The following is a 25,464-nucleotide window of genomic DNA, read 5'->3' on the forward strand; positions in this document are numbered from 1 at the left end:
GAACTATGGACATGATGAAGTAGGTGTAACTTGAAATGATTGACACATCGGCCATGCACATCTTGTACAGTCAGTCTTCAATGGTTGTGGATTCTTTCCTTCTATTTTAAACCACAAATACCTCCAGAAAAACTTGCATAAATATTTTAATGTTTTTACTTTGAGAATTGAGAGTTGGACAATTCCAATAACATTTTCTACAGCATTATTACAACAATAAACAAAGATTTTTTTCCAGATGTTCACTTCATGCCAAAAGCTGGAAAGCACCAAGGTCAATGTCAGTCAGCTGAGAGCCAGGTAATTTCAACCTGAACAACATGTCTGATTATGATTGGCTCAAATCTCAAGATCCATCATTTCATGCTATTTAGCAAACACTGTGAACAATTCCATTCTTTTCAATCTCAAACCATGCACTGTTCAAGGGTGCAAGCAATTATTGAACATGCTTCAACCTCTGACAAAAAAAAAACCTTCTGAAATTTTTTTTCTTCCTAATTGTGTCCTGCTTTATCTTGTTCATATTTTTATTGAATATGAAGCCGTTTCAATGTTCTTGATCTAAGTCACCATAAAGAAGTGTGTCCCAATACCTACCCACTAAACATGCCTGAATATCTTCTCACATCAGAATGGACTGTTGTTGGACATATTAACATGTATTAGTCCAACAATTAATTTAAAAAAAAACAACTCAGGTTTCTAACCAGTGTTAATACCACAGACTAGCAGATTCAATTGACGTCCAGTTGGGTCAAGTTCAGATCATGCCATGAAATGAATTTGTGGCAAACTACTTTGTAAACATCGTCATATCTGGGTTATCACAGACAAGCAACCACACTTGAGTCATCACGGAGAACCATTAGTTGTAAAACTAAATGGACAAGTGCTGTAATGTAATCATGGTGATGGTCAGTGAAAATTGAAATGAACTTGATTCAAATCATTGCATGAGAGGGAATAAAATAAGCTGTCTACAAATCAATTTGAAATAAAACAAAATCTACAGGTTTTGATTTGATTATTTGTATGAGTAAAACAAATAACAGACACACATACTACACACTAAATCAGTGACAAGTCATGATGAACACCACACTGATATCCCTACCTTTCCTGCAAATGAAAGAAGCGATTCACCTTTTAGTTGTCAAGTTCACATAATGAGGTAACAACACGTCACGTCTTGAAATTAATCAAACAGAAGCAGTCACAAACAAAAGGGGTAAGTTCTTGTGCTGTCTAACAAAACTCATGCAAAAAAACGAGCAGTAAAACAAACAACACAGGTTATCAATAGTGTGTGCCAGGGTTAGACATGGGAGCACCTGCTGCATCTATTCTTCAGAAGACTCTACTCAGAATGTTACATAGTATTATCAGTTATCAGTTAATACAAGAGTTAATATCTAATCATTATGTGTTCTATTATTCATTACATGGCTAACAAATCTGTCAACCCTAACAATCACAAATCTGAAAGGGAAAAATAAGTCCAAGTTAACAAGGTGTTAAAGCTCTTTTTTTTTACTAACAAGTAATCCGTTTCCACGTATGCTTAATGACCAAGAAATGTTCGTTCAAAATGTAGCCATGCCAAGCACAGCTTTTATCTGACATAATACTGTTTGTTTTTTTCTCACAAAATAGAATTGTTTATCCAATTGACCATATTTAGGTATTTTTTTAAATGAAGGGATTAATTTTAATTTTATTTCGACCACTGATCTATAAATTTTGAGGGAGAAAATCAGAAGGAATTGTACTGATCATATCAAAGGACATCATAAATACCTGCGAGGAAACAGCTAAAAACTGTTGTTCCTTACCTGAATATGACACATATACTTCTACTGCTGATGTCTAGAGATACTGATACAATTCTGACATGTAGGGCTGACATATGGAATTTGTTGTACCACTGCTTTTGTTTACGGTTTATAGAATTTAACCTGAATTTAATAAAGGTAGTCACAATTGATACTTGAATTACAGTCTTCAAGTTTTGAAATTAATTGAAATTAACTTAAGTCCACTTGTCTGGGACATTCAGAAAAAGTGACATTTTCTTGTGGGACTATTACTCTGTCCAATAAGTAGATAACAACTCTGTAGAAGACATTTTGGGGACAAGTGAAAATAAAAATTAATTTCTAACCCTGATCTTCTGTATCTATATATCCAAAAGGCAATACTTTAGTAAATAATGCTTTAAGCCACATCAGCAGTATTACAACTATTCGTGGCCACAATACTCAAGTTAACCTCTTTCCAAAATGTCCAACCTGTGTAAACCAAAGCAATATCCCAAATCTAAAATTTTCCACATGCATTTTCTTTTTCAAAAAGTGAAACACAAAACCAGCCACAAATGGATAAACTAAATTGTCTCCAAACAAAACCTTTCAGCCAAAAGCTCAAGTGAAAAAACAAACCAGCTGAAACATGAATTGACCCTGAAATGAACAAAGTTTCTGTCACGAGAGACACAGGCATTGACCTGGCTGACAAAGGCTTGGTACCACTGCATGTCCCCCCATATGTAACCCTGGCATATGGTGTCATACCCATTTCATCTATGTCAGGCATACTATTCTCGGTGTGAGGACTAGCAGCTCCAGCCTGCAGTGCTGGCAGGTGATCTTCCTCGGTGCCCAGATTAGCAAGCATGGCTTGGAGGGTTGATCGGGTGGGCCCTGTCACAGTAGCGCAGTGAAGTACATTTCAGACAATGCAAGCAGATTCCGTGCCACACCACATCTAATCTACATACACTCAATTGTCATGAAGGCTGCAAATCGTTAAGTCTGTCCGTTAAATCAGAATTCTTCTCTGATCAACTTTCACCAAATTAGGTTTGTATATTCATGTCAACAGATAGTCAGTCATGGACACTTGGGCCCATGTGTTATATATCATTGCCATGTAACTAAATTGCACGTCATATCTCTACAACAGGCAATCACTACTGGTTACTCACAGAATGCCAGTTTTTCTTTATCCCCAAATGCAGAGCTTTAAGTAACTGATTTTGATTTATTGCAATTGACTTTTCAGATGTTTGTTTAAATGAAAAAGTAAATTCTGAAATAATCAAGCAAGCTATGTGTGACCTAACATTGACAACATTTAACATACATTCTATCACTACAACTAAAAGCAAATAAAGGGACAACATCCATGCGTAAAAAACCATTTGGTATATATATGGATATATATTGGCAGTGATACCACAGGCAAACACTTACTATTCTTCTTTCCTTTCCTCTCCTTTTTGTACTGCTCTTTAAGCTTAGATAATTGTTGTTGATCGACCACCCACTCTTCATTAGATGACAGTTCCCGCTTCTCTGCGTAATACAAGGAGTCATACGCTCTCAGACACCGCGGTTATCTAAGGTTAGCCCTACCTTCTACTTTGGTTAGATGCAAGCGAGACAGTTGATGACTGCAGAGTTGCCAAGCAATGAGAACCAAGAACAAGCAAAATCTTTGACCAGGTTATCGTAGCAGATGCTCCACACCTTAGCACTAGGAGCTGAAGCAGTTCCATCAAGTCACTTCCACTCCAGTTGTTTCAAACATTGCATATAACAATGTCAATTCAGATCCATCGTCTTATATTCCTATGTTCCCAGGACTGTTACAATTGATATGTTAACAGGTTCTTGAAAACACTGTCTGTTTGGTTCCTCAGTTTGGAGGAGGAGGTCTTAAACTGCTGTCCAGTCACCTGTCGTACAACTGTCGATCTATACATGTCAATCTGCCCAGTCATTTTGCTTGTCTGGTACGTCTAGAGCACATGTTGTGTTAGTATTGCCGTAGAGGAAAGAGAATAGGAAAGAGCTAACAGATGAAACAAGACCACACAATTGCACGATGAAAACAGGAAAACTTGACTGCTTCCAACCAAAGGATACAGGATGGTGTTACTGAAGCACTATGGGGTATTGTTCAAAGATAGTGACTGATTTAGGTAGGCACAGATATTTTTGTGTATTTTGGTTTCGCAATGAGGGATTCTATCTGCTTGGATACAATTTCAAGCAATAACATGCATGAAGGTGTGTATACAAACTCCCATGCAAAATAATTAGTGGATTTAAAAGATAAAGCATGATTGCATTTATCACAGTAATGAATATAGCATATCATCAATAACAAGAAAAAGCATTTATTTTAGTTCTCCTGCATAATACTGTGTATGTAAGAATCATTTCATTCAGTGCTATAACATGTCGCAGCCATATATGATATACAGCCTGAACCAATACAAGGATTTCGATATGGATGGGTATTATATTCAAGGCTACAGGAACACCATCAGAGTGTCTAAACATAATAAAAAGAACAACTCAAATAAAAACTAATTTAAAATACAAGTGATGATGACGTGGAACACCAATGGAACAAGGTGATGAGTGGATGCGTGTCAACCTTACCCCACTCTGTCCCATCGCCATGGCTACGAGCCTCTCCAGCACCTTCCCCGCTCTCCGAAACCAGGAAGTCAAATTCCGCCAGTGCCTCCTCTGTTTCCGGGTCTGCCATGACGTCCTCTATACCAGCCATGCTTTCATTACCCACCATCTGAGTTACACAACATACACAAAAGAACCAATTAGTTTTTGTTTATCACTACTTATCCGAGATCCACAACATCTACATGTACATGCATAGAGCCCTGTGTAACAAAGCCTGGTACTATCGAGACCAGCCATGAAAGTGCCCACTATTATAATTATATGTAGTGAATCTAACCCGCACCATGTGCATGGCATCTCTCTTCACAATCCCATCTCCCAAGACACTTCTAGTAGCCAGGGGTACATCCTACAAAGTGGTCAACAAGAGCAGTAAGTTGCAAGCTGTAAAACATTAATGGCATCCACCATTTATCTGCTGAAGGCCTCAATAAAAACAGTTTTGACAAGGAAACCTTTACATTCATGCTGAATTTCGGACAATATATTTACCACTACAACTTCTGATTAATAGAAACAAAATGTGTTACAAAGGATAATCTGAACTCCAATAACTGAACATTACTGAATGGCATGAGGCTTACCTTTATCTTGTGACCTTTTCTTTCTAACCTTTCATCAGATTCGTCATCTGCAGACCCACCATCTTCATTTTCATCACTAAAAGTAGGAACGTTAATAAGTTTGGCTGCAAGTTCCTTTTAGTCAACATGTTCAAAGATCTAAAGGGTCATAACTATACACCAGGTTGTTCAGGGATGACACAGACATGTAAATCAGCTATTAAGCAGGGGGTCTGAATGCCCATAATGTATTAATTCACAGAAACCGTGAATGAATGTTGTTCAGCTATATCACATCAGCCTGTATAAAGTGCAACCTCCTTAGTTTCGGATCTTGTTAATCCAGAAAAAGCTTCTTTCAGCCGATTACGGTTTGAAAGGTCCACTATATAGATGGCGTTTAGGCTCTAAGGCTAAAAAAAATAATTCTTGGTTCTCCGGGACTGCCGCATCATCACAAAGGCCGTAGCACATTTTGTTTTTATTTTTAAAATATCCTTAACTATTCTGCGGCACGAACACATGACCCTAGCAGTGAAATGCTACAATACTCAAAAACAACACGATCTAACGTGTAGTTACTTTCCTTTACAGTGCAATGCTGTACTGCGCATCTCGTGTTAAATGTTATGGTCATGGCGGCAACAGGAGTTTGTGTGCTGTGTGCTGTGTGATTTGTCAATGAAGACATGAAATTTACAAATTCAATTACTGTATGCCGGACAATGTTTCACACGCAGAGATTAAGATTACTTGTGTATTTGTCTCGTAAAATAAGCTGGTAATAGCAATAAGCTGTATACACATTTTCTCCCCGATCTGTAGGTGATATAGGTTGAAAAATACTTTATGTCATGGCCAATATCATAACTGGAAAGAAATTTCATAAGAATTGATATGAAGACCGAAGACTTCGTATCTCTAAAGACTAATATTGGTTTCAAGTTCATGGTGAGTTGATGTGATTTGCCAATCAGATCATACACAAATTCGCTGAAATTCATGTAAACATGGTAAACGAAATTGAATGAAATCTTGGAGAAAGCAAAATAATGGATTACAAACATGTCCAGATACACAATGGACCCTTTTATAGCCAGATAGCGTAGTGACAGTGAGTTGGGTTTAACGCCGCTTTTAACATTATTCCAGTTATATCACAGCGTGTCAGCTTAATGTGGGAGGAAAGCCCGAAGTGATGCAGGTCTAACCTAGAAACATAGTTGGGGCGAACCGGGATTCGAACCCACAATCATAGGTGTCTGGCATGCCAAAGGGACGCAACTCTGCACAGCGAATCGCGACGCCTTAGATGACTGGGCCACCCGTGCCCCCGCCAGATAGCGTAATAACAGGAGTAACTTGCATACTTCAGTACTGATTTGTTGCTTCTTCTGGTGTGTTGTGCTCACGATAACGTTTTTGCATTGTGAAACAAAATCAAAGCTCATTGTAACTGTGTATTATGCATTTACTGGAAGTCCAACAGTAGTCAAATACTGTATTCCAGTATTTTACTTATCAATGAATACATTTATGTAGGGAGGCCCTTTCCCAGGTTGATTGTACACAACTGTTTATTTGGTTACATACTAGTTTGAACAGCTGGAAAAAAAAAGAAGGCCACCCACCCGGCCTATATTTTCAGAAGCCATTGCCTGAGAACCAATTCTTTTATTTTTTAAGCCTAATTGGCAAAATTGTTAATCAAGACTTTCTATTAGGAAAGATGCTGTCTGTATTACCGGGGCTTCATCGTATAATCAAGCCTGGTGAGGCAAATTAGTGATTGATAGCACAATAACACTCTATGCCTTCGGGGCAAGAAGACGTGCAAGGATAAATTTATCGCTTACCTAAGATTGTCATCTTCATCATCCACAACATTCTCATTAGCTAAAAAATCAAACGTTGTCATCACAGCGGCCTCAGTATCAATCAAAGTTCCCTCTATGGGAACTGCCCCACCAACTCTCTTTGTCCCTACTCTGCAACAGCAATTTAATTACACAGAATATAGTTATGCGAAATTCATCAAAGCATTAGCTCATTTCTAAACATTTTAAATTCCATGTATGCACATTTAATTCATCTAACTCACATGAAACAGAATCCAAAGCTACAAAAATGTCCTTTTCATAAGAACATTAACACACAGTACAAACACATTGTGCACACATACATAATCAGTGGTACTGACCTCTTGCCTGCAGCAACTCCCCCTTTCCCTGGACTCTGTTCCCCATTGACCAGAGCTGGCTGTGCCCCCTCAGCTTCATTCTCTGTGTGGGGTTGTAACCCTAGCAACGACCGCACCCTAGCTGATCGCACATCAATGATTGTGTCTGTGTAACCAATTTCTTGAAGATATCTGAAACAAAGTCACAAAGTGAGTAAATTTGAACAGTGTTGATAAAATATGTGTGTGCATGCGGCTGCTTGTACTAGTCGTGACTGAAGCCGGTTTTATAGTGCTAGCCCACTGAGATACAATGCTGCAGTTAACATGAATACCCCACCCAGACACAGTACATCTTCCCAAGACAAGTCCAGTTCCCACCCTTGCCGAACTAGGCTGGTATAACGGAGTTACGTTTTGGCTGGACTAATGAGTCCAATCAAAATCGTGCAACGAAATCGAAATGGAATGATTTGTAAATTGTCATGCAGATTTTGGTCGATGGCAGGACTCGCAAAACATGTGCACCGCTAACTTGTTGTCAACAGATATTTTCTAAATCTTTTCATGTTTTTAATCAAGGTGCTCAAATGATTTGATGCATGTAAGACTCGTTTTATGACAATATAGATCTTGATTATCGATGAGATCAATTGACAGGGCGCCGCCATTTTGTTTGAAGCAAATGCAAATGATACGAGAGGTGGAATCTGATTGATCCTAAGGAGAGGCATAGAAGGGACATAATTCGTAATAGCCATTGCTAGCGCTACGATCAAACCAAGGGATTCCAGCCTAGTTTGGCAAGTGTGGAAACTGGACTTTTAAAAGTCAGTTAACTCTCTTGCCTCAGGAAGATGGACACAGTATAACTCCAAGCCGGTCTTTGTTTTATCCACTTAATGCCAGGAGCAAGGCAAGGTAACAACAATACCATCTTTTGGCATATTTTGGTATGACACTGCCAGGGGATTGAACACCACCAACCTTCCGCTCTTCAGGAAGATGCTCTATCCACTACACCATGGAGGCAGTGAGCCAGACAAACCAGTGGCTGATATTATGAGCAACATTTCAGGCTGCCAGGGCACAATAACACACAATCAAAAGGTCACTGAGCCTGACTAACCGATCTATACCCGTCACCTTTTACACCAAACATAGGTTTCTTGGGACCTATTCTGACCTGGAATCCAAAATTTGTTCTGGTATGAAAAGAGGCTGATATGAATTGGTCATTTCTGCCTTGGGTATTCAAGACATATGCATGTTTTCTATTTCAAAGAAGCCACCACTAAGCCAATTTACTTTGTGTCACAATGTATCAACACCATCATATTCATTTCACCCACTCATAAAAGAGGAATAAGTTTAAACTAGCTTCTTACTGTCGAAGGAGTTGCCTCCCTTGTCTCCATGATGCTGTGCTGTTTGGACCAGAGGCTAGAAGTGATTCTCCATCTATTACATCTTCTACAAAGAAAGATTGAATCACCAATTTAAACAATGATTAATGATTATGCTTTAATCAGACATCATTGCTTACAATAACCATGACTCCAGAGCGTGATCATTCCTCATGTATCATTTAATATTTATCCAATGCACTGAGCTATTTTTTCAGCCTGCTTGCACAAATATTGACTTAGAAAAAGCAAATGTAGAATCATTCCTGATCAAATGCTTACACTGCTGTTTCATTCTCATTTCACATGAAAAACATTAATCACATTTACTTGTGGTATAGACACTGAATATTTGTTACATCTTCAGTTACTTATTATATTTTACAAATAAGTTTGATTATATGATTTGGTCCAAATTTGACTTACGATCAGTTTTCTTATCGAAGCTTGGAGGTTTCATGTCATCCTGGTTCAGGTCGGTCCCATACTTCAATTTGTGGTACTTTCCTCTGAAAATCCAAAGATAAAGTTGTCTTAGAATAAGTGGATGTACCCCTTCATCACTGTTTCTGTCAAGCCTGTACCAAATTTTGATGTAAAATCAATCAGAATGATCAAAACAATGCTAAGGATATGCAAGTTTGCTGACAACTGTTAACTTAGAACCATTCTTGTTCACAGTGAATTAAATTAGCAGCATTCAAACTGTAGGTGGGTCCAGGGGTCCCGAGGTTTTCCCTTTCAGCATGTATATAGCTGTATAGTGTCTAACTTGTATTGTAACATCAGAGTTGTGACAAGGACCCTTTCATAATCATTCTCAACTTTGAACACTAAAATAGGACATCAACATGACCAAACTGCATACTTATGAGGGCTACAAACACACCAATGAAACAAACATTAGTCTATGGAGTCTCCAATATGACCACTGATCACTCAAAATGAAAATGAAGGAACTGTGTGGTAACATATTTACTTGAAACTTGGTCATCTAGGCTTTCAGCTATCTCAATATTTCCTTGTGGACATTATTGACGGTTATTTCTCTTAACAGTAAATCACACACAAGGAAACCTATTTTAGTGATCACATCAAAGACATGGCTCCTAAAACTTAATCAAAAGATGGTTAAACATTGAAACACCCACTTGTTTAGTTCCTTACAACAAACACACTTTGCTCAACTGATTAGGAAACCAGACAAGATAACATTCCAGAGTAAACACTTCAATTTTTTGTTCTCAAACAAACTCTTTTTTAAGTGTGCCGATTAGAATCGCTTTCCCTTGGAGAATAACACTTTTAAGTAGAAATAACTTTATAGCAGTCACTGAGCCCTCTAAAGCAAATGCTAGAACATTAACTGGATGAGAAGCTGTGTTTGCACAGACCAGCCTACACTGTGAGCAAGCTTAATCGTGTTTGTTAATGTATCTAGATCATCTAGCAATATAAACCCAGCCCTTTGTTACAAGAGACGTGAACAGTCAAAGGAATACACTTCATCCTTCCTCTAGCATGTACAAAGTAAACACAAATACATATTTGTAGAGACAGAGGTGACACATAACACTGCCAAGTTATGCAACATAAAACTGTCTTACAACATGCAATTATATGCAACATGTGGACATAGTAGAAGTTAACCAAACAGGAAGACTAAACAAACATTTCTGTACAGTTGGGTTTTTCAGTCTTCAAACATGTCAAATACCCTTACTAAAATCTTACCCAAGAGTATTATGAGGACAAGTAGAACTTAGCAATTTGTAAGGAATTTACTGTATGTTATAATCATAAGTGCTAGTGGACTAAGAATGTTAGTTTCTATTGTTGAATAGGTGTTTGCTTCTTTATCACATTACAGTGTCTGCCGTTACAAAGTCTGAATTCAAGGAGCTATAGTTAAAGTAACAACTATGTAACAACTGTGTCATGCTTACTACACAAAAGAAGTTAAAGAACACCCAATTCTTTCATATTACTATAGTTAATCTGTCATGGCACAGTAATATGGAAGAACCGTGTATTCTGTAACTTCTTTCGAGTAGTATACAATGACACAGTTGTTACGTAGTTGTTAGAACTCTATAGTTAATCTTTCAAGGCAATACAGATTAACTGTAGTATGGGTGTGCTTTTAATTCTTTTGATTAGTATCCATGACAGTGTTGATCCAAATGTATTTGATGTGAATATTTCAGCCAAACAAATCTTCCTAGATTTAACATGTTTACAGAGTATAAACATCACTGAGCGACGTTAACGTGAAAAAATGGAAAGTAGTATCTTGTCAGGGCTGGCCGTAGATTAATTCAGATTCTTAAATGGACAAAAATGGATTGAAGTTCATATATCAAAGATTCCTGTAAATCATGATAATAACATGTTTGAGACAACATAGTTGTTTGACAATATTACAAGTAAAGGTTGTTCCTTTTTCAGTGTTAGAAAACAAGCATGAAGATCAAGGTCTTTGTCATTACCCTGATGTCAAAAGTTAAAAATTTAGGGGGTTGCTATACTCATATACCATTGAATAAAACCTCCAGGTACATCCTACACAAACAACTTGAATGTTATACCTATACAATTTATGATTGTGCAGAATATACATAATTGAAATTCTTCATTTGTTATTTGTAGGGAAACATTAATATGTTGAATGATTACACTCAATTGAAACACTTTATTGATGTAAGATCTCTGATTATCAAAATTAATTAATCTTTTTACCGTAATAAATGCCCTGGGCGCTTTGACATGGGACATGGGCTTATTAAAACTAATATTGAAGTACCCACAGTTTGATGACGTCAAGCCAAAGAAAGGATGACAAATTACACATAACCTAGGGATTAATTTTGTTTATGGTCCATAAAGCATAGAGGTATTCACTGTGTTCAAAGATCGTTGTTGTTAGGAAAAATGAGGGTTAGACACAAATTTAAATTTTTTTAACATACACTTGGTGCATGAAGAAATAAATATAAGCTTGCACTTTTCAATAACAGCCTGCACTGGTGCAGGTTTTAGATAGCTAATTCGAGCCCTGGAGGGCATAGTGAACAAACTTTGTAAAAACATTGATGAAACGAAAACATTTTCGATAATAATTACTTATCAATAATAAACCCCTTCCATACTTCTGCTTCCGTAAAATAAATCTGTAATATCCACAAGCAAATATTGACTACGGACTGTCACATAAATTTTCAGTCTTAGTAGGGAGCGCTAATAAAGATTACTTACAGATTGGTCTGGTGGTGGTGCATACTGGTGCTGGGAGGTTTACACAGCAAATACAGTAATCTAATTAATCTTCTTATTTTATCCCCTTCAACAAATTCAGCAAGCAGCACCAGGAAGTAAACTTGATGGTCAGATTTTTACATTACACAATGCTTGTTTGCCCTGCTGGCTACAGTACTTTTGGCAGCATCATTTTTTTACATTACAATGCTTGCTGGCATTGCCGACTAAAGCACTTTTGGGAGGGACAGTTTTTTACATGGAGTAACATTACACAATGCCAGCTTGCCCTGCTGTAGAAAGTACTTTTGGGAAGATCAGTTTGTTTACATTACAATGCTAGCTGGCCCTACTGGCTAAAGTTCTTTAGGGAGGATCAGTTTTTTTACATTACAACGCTAGCTGGCCCAACTAGCTAAAGTACTAGGAAAAGTGTCCAAGCACTGTCCAACAAGAAGAAAATACCATACCTTTCTTGTTTCAAGGCAAATTCCAACATTTTGATGCGCCGAACCAAATCTTGTTTCAGATTTTCTTGTCCCTTTCTTTCCCCTTGTAGAAATGCAATTCTTGCCTGAAATGAAAGAGAAAATTAATTTTATCACTCCAAAACATATTGTCAAGCATACCAAATTGGTGAGAAATTAAATTTAAAACATAATCATAATCCACCCAATCATGTCTATATGGTTACATATGTGGAAAGAACAATAGTCTCTTACAATAAGAAATGTCACCTCACAAGGGCCTGTGTCACTGGTCATATCCAACTAGTCCGCAGCTTATTTCAGACTAGTGTTTTAGGTAAAATAACTAGATTTTAGGACAACACTAGTTCCTCTTATACTTGTCTCAAATTAACAGACTAATAGCTTTGCATATCCCATCTTCATGCATGTTTTATGATGACCATAACAATCAAAACAATTTTAGTAGGATGTATATTTATTTTTTTTAAATTTGGCTAACAGACATTGTGAGTCAATTTCGTTCAACACTACTCACATAATAGCACGAATGTAGACAAAAGGCATGTAGGATTAACATTACACAAGAAAGCTTTTGTCATGTCAAACACAAGCTTAATTTCTTTCAACTACATTTTTTTAATCATGTTCCTACCACAACAGATCTAGGTCGTTTGTACATGTAAATATTGCTGTAATGCTAATAGATTGACTTGACCATGTGTGGGGATTTACATATTAGCATAAGTATTACTACCATAAATGTGAAAACAATTTGCCTTGTTTAAAAAATACAGGCACAATGGAAGGTAACCATACTATCTAGAAATCAAAGATCATAATTGTAGTCCTTGCCAAACTGCCCAATAGTAAAGGTATCGTAAGGACTAGTATAAATGTGCCCTTTTTATGGATTTTGCTATATATTATAATTATAAGCAATAGTGGAATAAAACTGTTAGTTTCTACAACTGCACATGGCAATATGAGACACTACAGATTAGAATACAGAAACATATTTCCTAATTTAGTACCCAATATGATCGGTACCAATGCATTTTACCAGGCATTGCTGACTATACAGAGAATTGGCTCAGGTTGCTGACTGTGGCTCTCACTTCACAGATCCCGCATGCCACTTCGATCCTTAGGGTTAGTTGTGTTAGGGTTAAGGTAGGTTACCCCTAACTATCCTTAGCCCTTGGATCCCCTTTCCAATCAAGCACCCCTTTACAATCATTAGGATAAGGTACACCTTTCCACCTTCATGATCATTAGGGTTGGCTACCCCTTGCCAATCAAACACCTCTTTATGATCATTAGGGTAAGTTGTGAGGTAGTGTATAGGTTATCCATCTCTTTTAAAAAATTGATTCAATGCAATTTGAGGAAACACTGTACATTTTTTATCAAGTTTCACTGAGAATATGGCTAGTGTGCATGCATTTAAAGATAAATAATCGGGTGCTGATGACTAGGTAAACGAGTACTAATTATGTGTGATAGCGCTTGTGGTCCCTTGGTAGGTGTTTGCTAATAACACTAACTCTTAATCTAGCTTAGCTTCCTGCTGACAAAATGGTTGCCATCCTCCACGCAGCGCTAATTGAAATCCAACAAAGTGAGCCTGTTAAAGCGTACTACTCCCATATGATCAAATGATGAAATGGCACAACCATTAATTTATTTTACTTTGAATCATAATGATTTAAAATTGCTTGTCACAAATGGTACAGAGTTTAATGTAGTCAAACTTGCATGTGTACTTGCAGTTGCACCCAACCTGCCCAATGCATGTCAAAATTTACAAATGTTTGTCTGACAAACGTAGCCTGCATTTACACATACTTTTGAAGCAGTGAAAAGAACAGTAATGGGGCAGTATGGTTCATCAAGTAATTGTCTTTGCTTTGTGAGGTGCAATGGAAACTGACTGATTTCAAAACAAACATTTCTGATCTGAGATGAGTTTATATCTGCTTCATTAGGCTATTGGTGTAACTTATTCTTATCTGCTGGAACAAGCTTTGCATCTGAGCATATACTTAGTGCAGGTCACATTTTCTTCTTAAATTGAGCCCTATGATCAGTGGCGATTTCTGAGTAGAAGACATCTCATTCATAAAGTAAGGTGTGTTATTTCAGAACATGCCTTCCAAAACCTATTTAAAAGTCTAAGAAAAACAGCACAAGTGGTCAAGTACTTATACTATCAGTGAATGCAAAACTGTCTTGTCATGATAATTTGGGCTGCAACAAATGTCAAATAAAAGAATCAATGTCCCAAACGTCACGTGCTATTCTTTGTGATTTCGTGTATTTTCACCAGTAGCATAATCGTAAAAAATATCAACATAACATTGACTATGCTCTGTCATAACGAACAAGCATTCCATCATGCGACCGCTGCAATTCAACCCTTTTTTCCAAATGAGCAACACCCTTAAGACTTATTTGCACCTGTGTTGACAATGGACTATGAACTTAGGCCAGATTCCTGCGATCTGACAGTTGCCAAAACATGTCAACATCTCCAGCTGTACATTAATCTGACCAAAACTAACATCCTAACAGTGAAAAACTTCAGATAATTGTCTCAGGTATACAAAAACGATGCAAATATTTAGACTGTCACACTTTTTTGGCTTAAAGTAAAGCGATTTAGTCATACTAATTACGTCGGCTCATTATGACTTATGAATGGAATGGACGCCATTTTCCAAGATGGCGGAAAATTCTGCACTTGTCAAACTCAGAAAAACATCTGCAGACAATCGATCGGAGTTTAATATACACTCTCTTATGCACACATAACGAATCTACAAACACATTCTAAACCATGACATGTTAATGGTTATGCAATGATCCCCAGATCACTTTATAAACTTACTTGAAGTTCAGCCCTTTCGACTTCCCATTGCGATCGTTCCATCTCGAAACGAGCCCATTCCGTTTGCAGAAAATGTAAAATCCCAGGCATGGAATATTGTGGTCTCTGGACCGATTCGCCATCTTGTTGTTGTTTAGTGACCATGCCGATGCTTATTCCTGATCCTGGGCCGACCTGGCCGCCGTGTTGAGAACCTGGACCGTCTTCGATCATCTTCGCATGGCCGCCATTACAAGTTGCTTTCTCAAGACTAGAAGCTACTAGTGCGACGACTAGTTCTTTTCACCTGTTTTATAAACTGCAGTCTGTTCAGAGTAACATGTAGTCCCAAAAATAAAGTTCTCTTATTTAAAAAATATATCTACAAAAGCAAAATAATAAAATCCAAATGGAGCTCAGAACAATCCTTAAATTCTAGACTTAAAATGGATGTTATTTTTTTCTCTCTAAATATAGAGTCTGGGCGACAGACTCAGTCTGCTGGCAAAATATATTTACCACTAAAGGATAGGCGATAAGATAAAATAATGCCCTTCAATTCAGGAACTAGTGAACCACAGTTAACATAAACTGTATTCGTAAAGTTCACATTTTCACGCATATATTACAAGTACTTCGACACAACCAGTGTCAACATTACCGTCAGTGACATTTAGTCATATCCTAAGCACCAATTCACAAATACTTCAGCTTTATCCAATATTAAAATATATTCAACTGAATTGCTTAAAACAATACCATCTGGTCGTGGACTTGGTCATCAAATTCGCCCTGATTATGACTCTTGACCTGACAACACCGTAACGGCTTCACCAAACAGGTAAATGTTGGTTACCGCCACACAAAACAAAGATCAACAATATTTTCCAACGACATCACTGTGGCCTTTTAAAATAGCCAAGCCTGTGGCAGACAAACCAGGGGTTGATATTAAGAGCACCGTCCCACACCGTCGGGTCACGATGACACATATTCATTTCTTTGATAGGCATTTAGAAGTTTAGGAGTACTAAGTAAGGATAAGAATTATGGATGAACAACTTCTTTATTACAATTAAGAGCGACGTGTCGGTGTAGGTTCTAACACTTGCTTGATAACGGTGTTAAAACCTACACCGAAACGTCGCTCTTAATAGTAATAAAGAAGTTGTTCATCCATAAATTCTTATCCATATTTGACACATATTCAGTCAGGTCAAGTAGTCTTTCGACCAACATGTGATATACTGGAGTCCAATTCTGACCCGGAATATCTTCTCATAGGGTTTACGGGGTATTCCGATTATAGCAGTCTAATGTACACTTAATACTCAAAATCATAACGATTGTCATTAAATCAGTATATTATTCGCATGACGAACCATTTTACAACGAAAACTGTGAAAACATTTAACTTGAGAAATACTTAAATTTTCTGTGCGCAGAAAGAAACACAATGAGGCCGCAGTAATTAAAAGCGGGTTGTCTTCAAATGAAGGCAACAGAACAATACTATTTATATAGTTGAACATGGTTCTGCCATTTCCTAACACAAAGGCGATGTATAACGTCTCTTTCCTGTTTTCCTTTTAACCTGCATCTGGTGTCTCCATATCAAATCTTCATAATTATCTGGAACACCATGCAATCAAACTACAATCATAGTACGTTCAGCATAAACATGAATGGACCGTATGTAGAAAAATGTAGAAATATACAAACGGTTGTATTGGGAACTAATGGCATTTAAGCATAATATATTATTTGATATATAATTAAATATTATCTAACTTTTGTTCCTGTTTACAAACAATGTCAGTTAATGAAGCCACGCTGATTCCAAACTTATATTAACTAAACAATGAATGTTCGCAACAGGGTAGATATCAATAACTAGTTGTTGGACAAGTAGAATATTTCCATTTTGGGAAAGGGGGCGCTGATCAAGTCATGACGTCATTCAAGAAAATCAAGGAATCCCAAGATTATCTTTCACCTCCTCCACTGGCGTTCATTTCGTTGACTGACAGCCCGTGATGCATGTTCACTTCTCTTGCTAGCACCGGAATGTTGAGTGATAGATCTAAATGCAACAACAGCGCCTGTTAGCCACGAGATAAGACGAGGGCCATGGTCGATACGGAAAATGCCCGAGGGTTAGAGTGACCTGACGGTAGTGGAGAGGTGTCTGGCTACATTGATCTCACCCTAGATAAGCCCCGTGGATCCTTTGTCAGATGGAATGACATGAATCATCAGAATCACTGACTAAACACGATGATTAAATTTCTCTACATTATTAATAAGCAGGGGGTGCTTAGGCTTTCCAGGTATTGTTGATACTGGTGGTTACGTTCTGTGTTCAAAGCAAGAGAACTACCCTGTTATTCATTTAGCCAATGAAAGATAAGAAATACAAAGGTCACATTATTTTACTGTGTCCAATAACATGATTACCAGTATATTATGAATCATTGTTTAAGTCTTTAATATTATATGTTAACATATGAAACACATTTGGAGAACTAGCTCAAATGAAAATTGGAAGATTTCTCATTTTCAAAGTCATTTGTTTGAATGAAACAAAGTAGATCTTAGTCATAAGCAAAACTTAACCTGTAAGAAAACATACAACCTCATGGATAACAACGTCTGGTTTATTACATATAGGGACATTTCAATGTAGATTTTTCTTCCATGATTATCAATCTGGAGTGAATATGACCAAGTGATCAGAGTTATATGTGCATGATATGTTGTGATAAAAACAGAAGATTAAACTTAACAGCAACAGATAATAGATAACAAATAGCACACATATACTGAACTTCACCTTCTAGAATGCAAATCAAACTGTTACTACAGTACATATAACAGGCAGAACTCGGGCAAAACATGACTCAGTTAATGAGTTATTAAAACTAAGATTTGTTTTTGCCTCTTGCATTTAACCTAAGACACTTGTATACTGACTATGATTATAAATTATGAATTCTAATCTTCAAATAAAATCATGCCATCAAATATCTTCCCAATCTAAATGGAAAAGAAGGAATTGGTTCGTATTGATATATTTATTGTAAATAAACAGTACCTTTGACACCAATCAGTAGAAAACTACAATTATATGGATAAAAACTTCTGGTTTATTGCATTTAGTGACATTTCGATTTAGATTCTTACACTGTTGTCAAACTGGAATGAAACATACTACTTTTATAAAGTTGTACCTCTTCTTATTTACTCACCAGTTATGTCAAAGGTCAACATGACTATCTCAACCTAATTGTCCTCATTGGCAAGTGCCAAGCACAATGAGCAGTTAGCATGGTTACCCATGCATGTTTAAATGAAATGTATGGTTTCCAAACAATCTACTTGCAGGTATTTCCAACACATATGCTTAAGAGAGAGGAATCAGTTGCAAGCCAGTATCATTAAGAGTGTCATGGAAAGATCTGAAAAACAGGTAAATTACATGATTCACCTTTCATCCAATTAAGTTATTTCATCTAACACCAGAGTGAGGGATCTATGTGTGGGAAAAGTTTTCCCACTTCTCTAGTGTAATCATGAGATATTATTAAAAGTTTCAAATGTTTGTGTTTAAATTTTTAGCTAGAGCACAAAGCACAAGTTGTCACCACACAACAGAATTTAATTTGTGATTGAAACGTTAACTTTTGGTGCCTGCGGACACACAAAATTAATTCATGGGCTTGTATATTATTTGGACCTAAATCCTTTATGTCAGATAATGTATACAAATTGTAACATAAGATACATTAAGAGGAATGAAATAATAATCTTAATAGTAGGTTAGTACTCCTCAATGTAGTACTTATTCCTTTTTATATCTATTTTCCTCAGTGCAACTTTTTTGAGCTGAAGGACCTGACAATAGTGTACAGGAAGTATGTGAGCCTGTATATGATATCTGCTGTAACACCAGATGAGGTAAGTTTCAGGTTTCACTGTCACTGAAACACTAGGATTACAAGGACATGATTTATCATCTGCCTCCCAGTATGAATATTATGACAAGACAAACTCTTTATGAAAACTGGCAATTAATTTGGTCACTCTTCACCAAACAAATGTGCCCATTGGTTTCACCGTAGTAGTACATGCAGGACCCATGAAGATCCGGGGTAGAATAGGTCTTCAGCAACCCATGCTTGCCGTTAAAAGTGACAATGCTTGTCGAAAGACTAACGGGATCGGGTGGTCAGGTTCGCTGACTTGGTTGATGCATGTCATCATATCCCAATTGCGTGGATTGATGCTCATTATGTCAATCACTGGATTGTCTGGGCCAGACTTGATTATTTACAGACCGCTGAATTATAGCTGGAATACTGCTGAGTGCTGTGTTAAACAACAAACGCTCATTCTCTCATTCACATACAGCGACCGAACTGAAATACTGGAAAAGACCTGTTAATTAAATCCAATTCACTCATGCCCACTTGAAGTTCCAGGTGAGCTTATGGCATAGAGTTTTGTTATAATTATTAAACTTATCCTATCTCACACTATGCATATCTCATTCTATTGATCTTTAGATGAAACGTGCCTAAACACAGGTTTCCAACTTCAAAAAACAATTGACATGAAAACACCTAGCGTCACCATGGTCACTTCCCAATAATCTGGGTCATGTACGCTTTTCATGTTGGTCGACCTACATGCGCTGAACATGTGATTTCCCAAGCTAGCTCATTCTCTTTCTAATCACCATGGTGTTGTGATATACATCTTGCAAGATAATCCATTTGGCTTTTCTCTTTTTTCCAATTTTCCCTCTTTGAAAATTTTGAGACTTTCTTCTTCTTGGTCGTCTTTTTTCAATATGGATGAACGGCCACGCGTCTGCATGCCTAACTTGTCAACGTTTTTTTTTATCTCCTTCCAAACCCATGATGTCTGTTCAGATTGCCGCAGTCACTGCAGCTTACCTGCATGCTGTTTTCAGCGTGTTACTCTTCCAAAAATCATTACCCATTGTCTCTCACGCAGAAACACTTCAGACTACTCACTTATCGGTTCGGAAGATGAAGTTTATACCTACTCTAATGGACACTCATCACATTTGGCTCATTCCTCATCTTCTAGTCACATTGACTCTTGGCTACATGATCTTTCTCGTTCTTATGCCTATCATCATTAATGACAAGAATTTCCTTGGAACCTTGCTTTGTATAATGCCTGACCGCCTCCGTGGTCTAATGGTAGAGCGTCCGCCCGGTGAGCAGAAGGTCCGGGGTTCGATCCCCGACCGCGTCATACCAAAAGACGTTAAAAGATGGTACTTGTTGTTACCCTGTCTGGCGCTCGGCATTAAGGGGCTAAAACAAGGACTGGTCGGCTCGGAGTCAGTATACTGTGTCTGAGTGGGGTATTCATGTTAAACTGCGGCATGGTATCTCAGTGAGCTAGCACTATAAATCGGCATCAGTCCGGACTAGTACAAGCAGCCACACACAAACATACACATGCATGCACGTCGCTATATAAGTGCAATAATCTTGGACGCGACGTTAAACCCCATTTCACCTCACCTTGTATAATGCCTCCGCAAACCTGGCGCATGGTTGGGAATGCTTTCCACAGTGTATGGATTCCTTCACCCCATGGGTACTCCTATGACACTGCTTACCCGGATTACCTGGGTTTCCTGTCACCGCCTCCAGTTCGACATCCGCCTACCGTGACTGTACCAGATCCTCAGGTGACACTACACTCTTCAAAACAGATACTTCCAACCTCATGGACTCCTAATGATTTTACCTCCATCTGAGGGCAGCAACTTCAGTCTCTCTTACAAGCTGTGACATCAGCGTGCCTCCCTCAGGTGGGTCCTCCTACGGATACACTAATTTCTGTTCCGGCTTCTTTTCAGCCGACGACATCAACAGTCGCACCTACTTCTTCTTTGGACCCATAGCCAGAGGAGGATTTAATTGATTGTCCTGCCTCCCCTGCTTCTGCCTCTGGCAGTTTTGACACGGCAGCTCCGGCTATGGCATTGATTTGGATTGTGTATTTTGACCGAAGATACTTTATCATCTTTTGTTGTCCCCTCTGCAACTTTGCGAAATATTACACTTCTGCCCAGACAGGTTTTAGCAAATGGCTACAAATCTACATAAAGCCTTTTGGTCCTTTCGCCGGTTACGTGACTGATTACAGTCGCCTCGCTTTGTGTTGGCTGATGCAGGTACTCATGGCCTATCGACTTATGCGCCTGTATCAAATTCTGTATTTAAAAATGGCAGACATTACAGACTGTCATGTTGTGTGGGCAACTATTGATGCCAACTGTGCCAGACGAACAGGTATATATTTTCACCTAATCATGCTAAGTTATTATAAATTTATTGAAATGTAGAAATCTGTGTAGTGAACTCTCTTCCCTCTTCAGAATGAGCTGGCAGTGTTGGAACTGATGCAGAATATCTTGGAAACTCTGGACCAGTATTTTCAGAAAGTTGTAAGTGGTTCTAATGTTTGTCATATGAAGAAGTCTTACCCAGATATCCAGGTTGAATACAAAGTATTGCAGTTCACATAACTTCACAAGGAGTATGATGAATAGCCTTTATTGGTAATGATATGCTCACCATGATTATGTCTTTATGAATATTGGCTTCTAGAGTTGGAATTGTGTGATCATGATTCTTGGATTCAGAGATCATGTTTTTGAATTCTACCGGTGTATCATGAAATAATTCAAAGCTTTTCTGGCTCTTGCAAGAGTGAACTCCAATTTTTAGCTATTTCCTTCAACCGAAACAATAAATTCACGTAAAGTATTTTGATTATTACTACAGGTAACTTTTCTTACTATTGCATTAAGTATGTTCAAGTTCCTTAAAATATTTAGTTATATTGTTTATATTTACCTGGAAGAGCTTGTGTTTATTAAGGTTGAATCCTAGCTTTGCATTTGTGTGGTTCACACCCAGTTAACTTTGTTTTGCAGCTCTGAATGAACATGTACCCGTTGCGCTACAGTGTCTAAAATCTGATCTTTTCTTCTGTTTCAGACCGAGGTAGATGTATCCTTGCAAACCAAAATCTGGCCCAATAGCCTATTTAATAACAAGTCCTTACCTGGTGTCTGGCTTCATAATGTACACTTATGACAGTAAACACATAAACATGTAAACATAAGGCTTTTCTGATGGAGGAACACAACACCACATTGTTTGAAAGACAAACAACAAACAGGGCTAACAATAATAGTTTGAGTCATTGAGTAGTTACTCAAATATTTCCCATCACACTGGGTATTGGTACTTTGGTTTGGGTATTCAATATTATGTTTCTCCCATGAGTCAAGTCTTATTGGGTATTTTGTTACCAATTAATAGACCTTTTTTTGAAAAAATATGTTTGAGCTTAAAATGTTTAAGACGACTTCTAATTTGCCTCTAATAATGTGCTATCCCAAGTATGTCACATGTTGCATGGTAATTACTCAGTGTTGTTATAATTTTGGTTTTGGGAATTATTCATGCATATTTGTATGCAAGCAACTCAAGAATAATTGGGTTATGCTGATTTATTTTACAGATTTTATGCAAATACGCTGCTTATCTTTAGCTTTGAATAAACTAGTTTAAGCTTAGGCAATGTTAATGAATAAAACAAATCTTTGCATATAGGACTAACAATATGCATTGTGATTCGATATATCTCGACAGTAAGGTCATGATTTGATACACGATGCAATTCCTGAAAACTCTACACTTGGCTCGTGCAGGAATCATCTTCATCATCAAAAGAAATGAAAAGTAGCCCTATGCCAAATAAGACATTTAGTGAGGGGGAATTGAATTTGAAATTTATTATTATTATTATTATCCCCTGCCACAAAGTGGAAGGGGGATATAGGAATGGGTGCCGTCCTTCCGTCCGGCCATCCAGCCGTCCGTCACATTTAGTTTCCAGAGCAGATCTTGAAAACCGTACCATATTTCTTCACCAAACTTGGCACATAGATAGATCTAGTGGTGATATGGTGCCTTTTGATTGTTTGGGATTTTAAAAAAAATTACTTTTCGAGTTTCCATGGCAACGACTTTGATTTAGACTGAAAATGGCGGTAGTCCTCGTTTCCGGAGCAGATCTTGAAAACCGTACAAAATTTGGCACATAATGTCATCTCACAGTATTGAATACATTTCCTTTCTTGTCGGTAAGTTCTGCATTGCTTGAGTGTATGTTCCTCCAAAAGTGTCATGGACACAGTTGTTGCATTCACTGACCAACTTCATACAGAAACACAACTCATTACAAATACAACAGTGTAACTGATCTTAAACCTACTCAACTGTATAAACAATATATATTCTTGTCAACCATATTCTGTACTTCACTTGCTTGATAATGGTGTTAGAACCTACACCGAAACCATCGCTCCTAATTGTAATAAATAAAGAAGTTGTTCGTCCATATGTCTTATCCTTACTCATTACAAATTCAGTAACATATTCTATCATAAACTGCAGATGGAAAAACAACACCAGTAATAACTTTTTTTTAGTGCTGCAATTAGGCCATTTACAAAAAGGCCCAGTGAACATAGTTCACAGGAGCTAATGCATTGCACACACCCAACATGTCATATTGGCGGGGGATGTGAGTATTTCATGCTTGTTATTATTATTATTATTATTATTATTATTTTAATCCAAAACATTCTTTAATTTGACTTTTTAAATGAAGTTGTGGTATGAGGTAAGCATACTTGAACATCAAAACGTCCGCCTCTGTGGTCTAGTGGATAGGGCATCTGCCCAGAGAGCTGAGGTCGGGGGTTAGCAACACTATATAATACAGATTACTACAGTGAATTTGCATTAAATTTTCATAATTTTAGCAAATTTTGATTTGACGGTATCAAAGTAGCTTTAGGACATTTTGGTTGACAATGTACTAGAAAAAATAAAATGATCTAAAATCCTGTTATTTAATACATCCTTTCCAAAGCCAGATCTTGATCATATGTTTGCTAGTGGTAGAGCGGAAAGAAGACGATGGTACGTTTTACCCTTACTGGCACTCGGCATTAAGGAGGCCACAAGGACTTGTCAGCTCTGAGTCAGTATACTTTATCTGAGGAGGGTATTCATGTTAAACTGCAGCATTGTATCTCAGTGGGCTAGCACCATAAAATCGGCACTAGTCCGGGCAACTACAAAAGGGCACACACACATACACAAAGGTGCATGCATGTCGCTGTATATAAGTGCAACAATCTTGAACGTGACTTACAACCCCTTTTCACCTCAGCTTGAACATCAAAATATTTGAGGCCTCAAGGTGACATTGATAAACTTTGCCTTAACACTGTAACCAGATTGTGTCAAATACAGAACGCGTACACATGGTGCTGGATGAAATGATTGTCAGTGGGTATGTTGGAGAGACAAGCAAAGTGAGAGCTCTTGTACCATTGCAGTTACTGGACGCATCCAAGAAGTGACCACATCTTCCTCTTCAGTTACTGGACACATTCAAGAATTTAAGTTATTCCAAGCATGGGCTTATGTGCAATACATTCACTTGCAAATGTCAGGCAAGGAGAAAGTTGGCACCTGTGGCACACCTTCACAATTGCTGGAACTATTGTTCACAAATGACCAGCTGGTTGATGGAGTATAAACCAGTGATGAAAATGTTGCTTTTTTAGATTCTAATTTGTTAACATTAACAGGGAAAGATTCAATCTCATTAAAATCAGACCTTAGTTCTCACTACCGCTAAACAAAGATCTGAAGACATCCCATTAGGGGCCACGTCAGAACGACCTTTCATCTGACCAATGAGAGCGTCGCTTACCAGATCAAGAAAGTGGCAGTCGGAATGTGATTTCTAATCATACAACCTCGAAAACTTTAACACGTGTATTCCGAATGATAGTTACAGGTTTAACAACTGAATCCATACAATCTAGACCATCTATTAGCCATTCCAGAGTGTTCTTTTGTTTAGGTTTCAAATTTGTAATCGAGAATTTGTCAAAATATGTTTCGAAGCGTAGTCGCCAATTTGAAATTAGTGCCGTGAAGCAAGAGAAAGCTGCCTTCTGATTGGTCATTCTTTTGGTCGGTCAAAGGTCGGTCTGACGTGACCCGTAATGGGATCTACTCAGATCTTTGTTTAGCGGCAGCCAGAACTAATGTCTGATTTTAATGAGATTGGGAAAGATTGGGACCTTATGA

At 37.7% G+C, this 25,464-nt stretch overlaps 2 protein-coding genes across 6 annotated transcripts in view; one reads left to right on the plus strand and one right to left on the minus strand.

Moving 5' to 3' along the window:
• Positions 1-15,513, minus strand: part of LOC124137063 (striatin-like) — a 28,293-nt gene extending 12,780 nt beyond the window's left edge. For 2 of the 5 annotated variants that reach the window (XM_046503197.2, XM_046503196.2), the window contains exons 1-11: positions 15,254-15,513; positions 12,367-12,470; positions 9,068-9,150; positions 8,624-8,708; positions 7,257-7,427; positions 6,913-7,044; positions 5,078-5,153; positions 4,777-4,842; positions 4,452-4,599; positions 3,255-3,356; positions 2,574-2,702 (exon numbers count right to left, since the gene is read on the minus strand). In XM_046503197.2, the coding sequence (XP_046359153.1) occupies positions 2,574-2,702; positions 3,255-3,356; positions 4,452-4,599; positions 4,777-4,842; positions 5,078-5,153; positions 6,913-7,044; positions 7,257-7,427; positions 8,624-8,708; positions 9,068-9,150; positions 12,367-12,470; positions 15,254-15,466 (1,309 nt within the window). In that variant the 5' untranslated portion in view covers positions 15,467-15,513. The remainder of the gene's footprint in view (positions 1-2,573; positions 2,703-3,254; positions 3,357-4,451; positions 4,600-4,776; positions 4,843-5,077; positions 5,154-6,912; positions 7,045-7,256; positions 7,428-8,623; positions 8,709-9,067; positions 9,151-12,366; positions 12,471-15,253) is intronic. The other 3 variants (XM_046503198.2, XM_046503199.2, XM_046503200.2) reach the window with 3 other exon arrangements.
• A 1,655-nt stretch (positions 15,514-17,168) lies between these two features.
• LOC124137064 (AP-4 complex subunit sigma-1-like) lies at positions 17,169-25,053 on the plus strand. Its single transcript, XM_046503201.2, has 6 exons — positions 17,169-17,562; positions 18,617-18,701; positions 19,103-19,189; positions 21,657-21,725; positions 22,282-22,293; positions 24,600-25,053. The coding sequence occupies exons 1-6, from the start codon at positions 17,510-17,512 to the stop codon at positions 24,723-24,725; spliced, it is 432 nt and encodes a 143-aa protein (XP_046359157.1). The 5' UTR covers positions 17,169-17,509; the 3' UTR covers positions 24,726-25,053.
• Positions 25,054-25,464: the final 411 nt, after the last annotated feature.

Source organism: Haliotis rufescens, unplaced genomic scaffold (assembly GCF_023055435.1).
Source record: "Haliotis rufescens isolate VD_foot unplaced genomic scaffold, xgHalRufe1.0.p SCAF_3, whole genome shotgun sequence".
NCBI classification, from domain to species: domain Eukaryota; kingdom Metazoa; phylum Mollusca; class Gastropoda; order Lepetellida; family Haliotidae; genus Haliotis; species Haliotis rufescens.

Excerpts from the sequence above, each read along its gene's own strand:
- LOC124137064 (XM_046503201.2), top strand. The coding sequence starts at position 17,510 with ATGATTAAATTTCTCTACATTATTAATAAGCAGGGGGTGCTTAGGCTT. Across the intron at positions 17,563-18,616 it reads GGGGTGCTTAGGCTTTCCAG|GTATTTCCAACACATATGCT; the intron begins GTATTGTTGATA and ends ATCTACTTGCAG. Across the intron at positions 18,702-19,102 it reads TGGAAAGATCTGAAAAACAG|TGCAACTTTTTTGAGCTGAA; the intron begins GTAAATTACATG and ends TATTTTCCTCAG.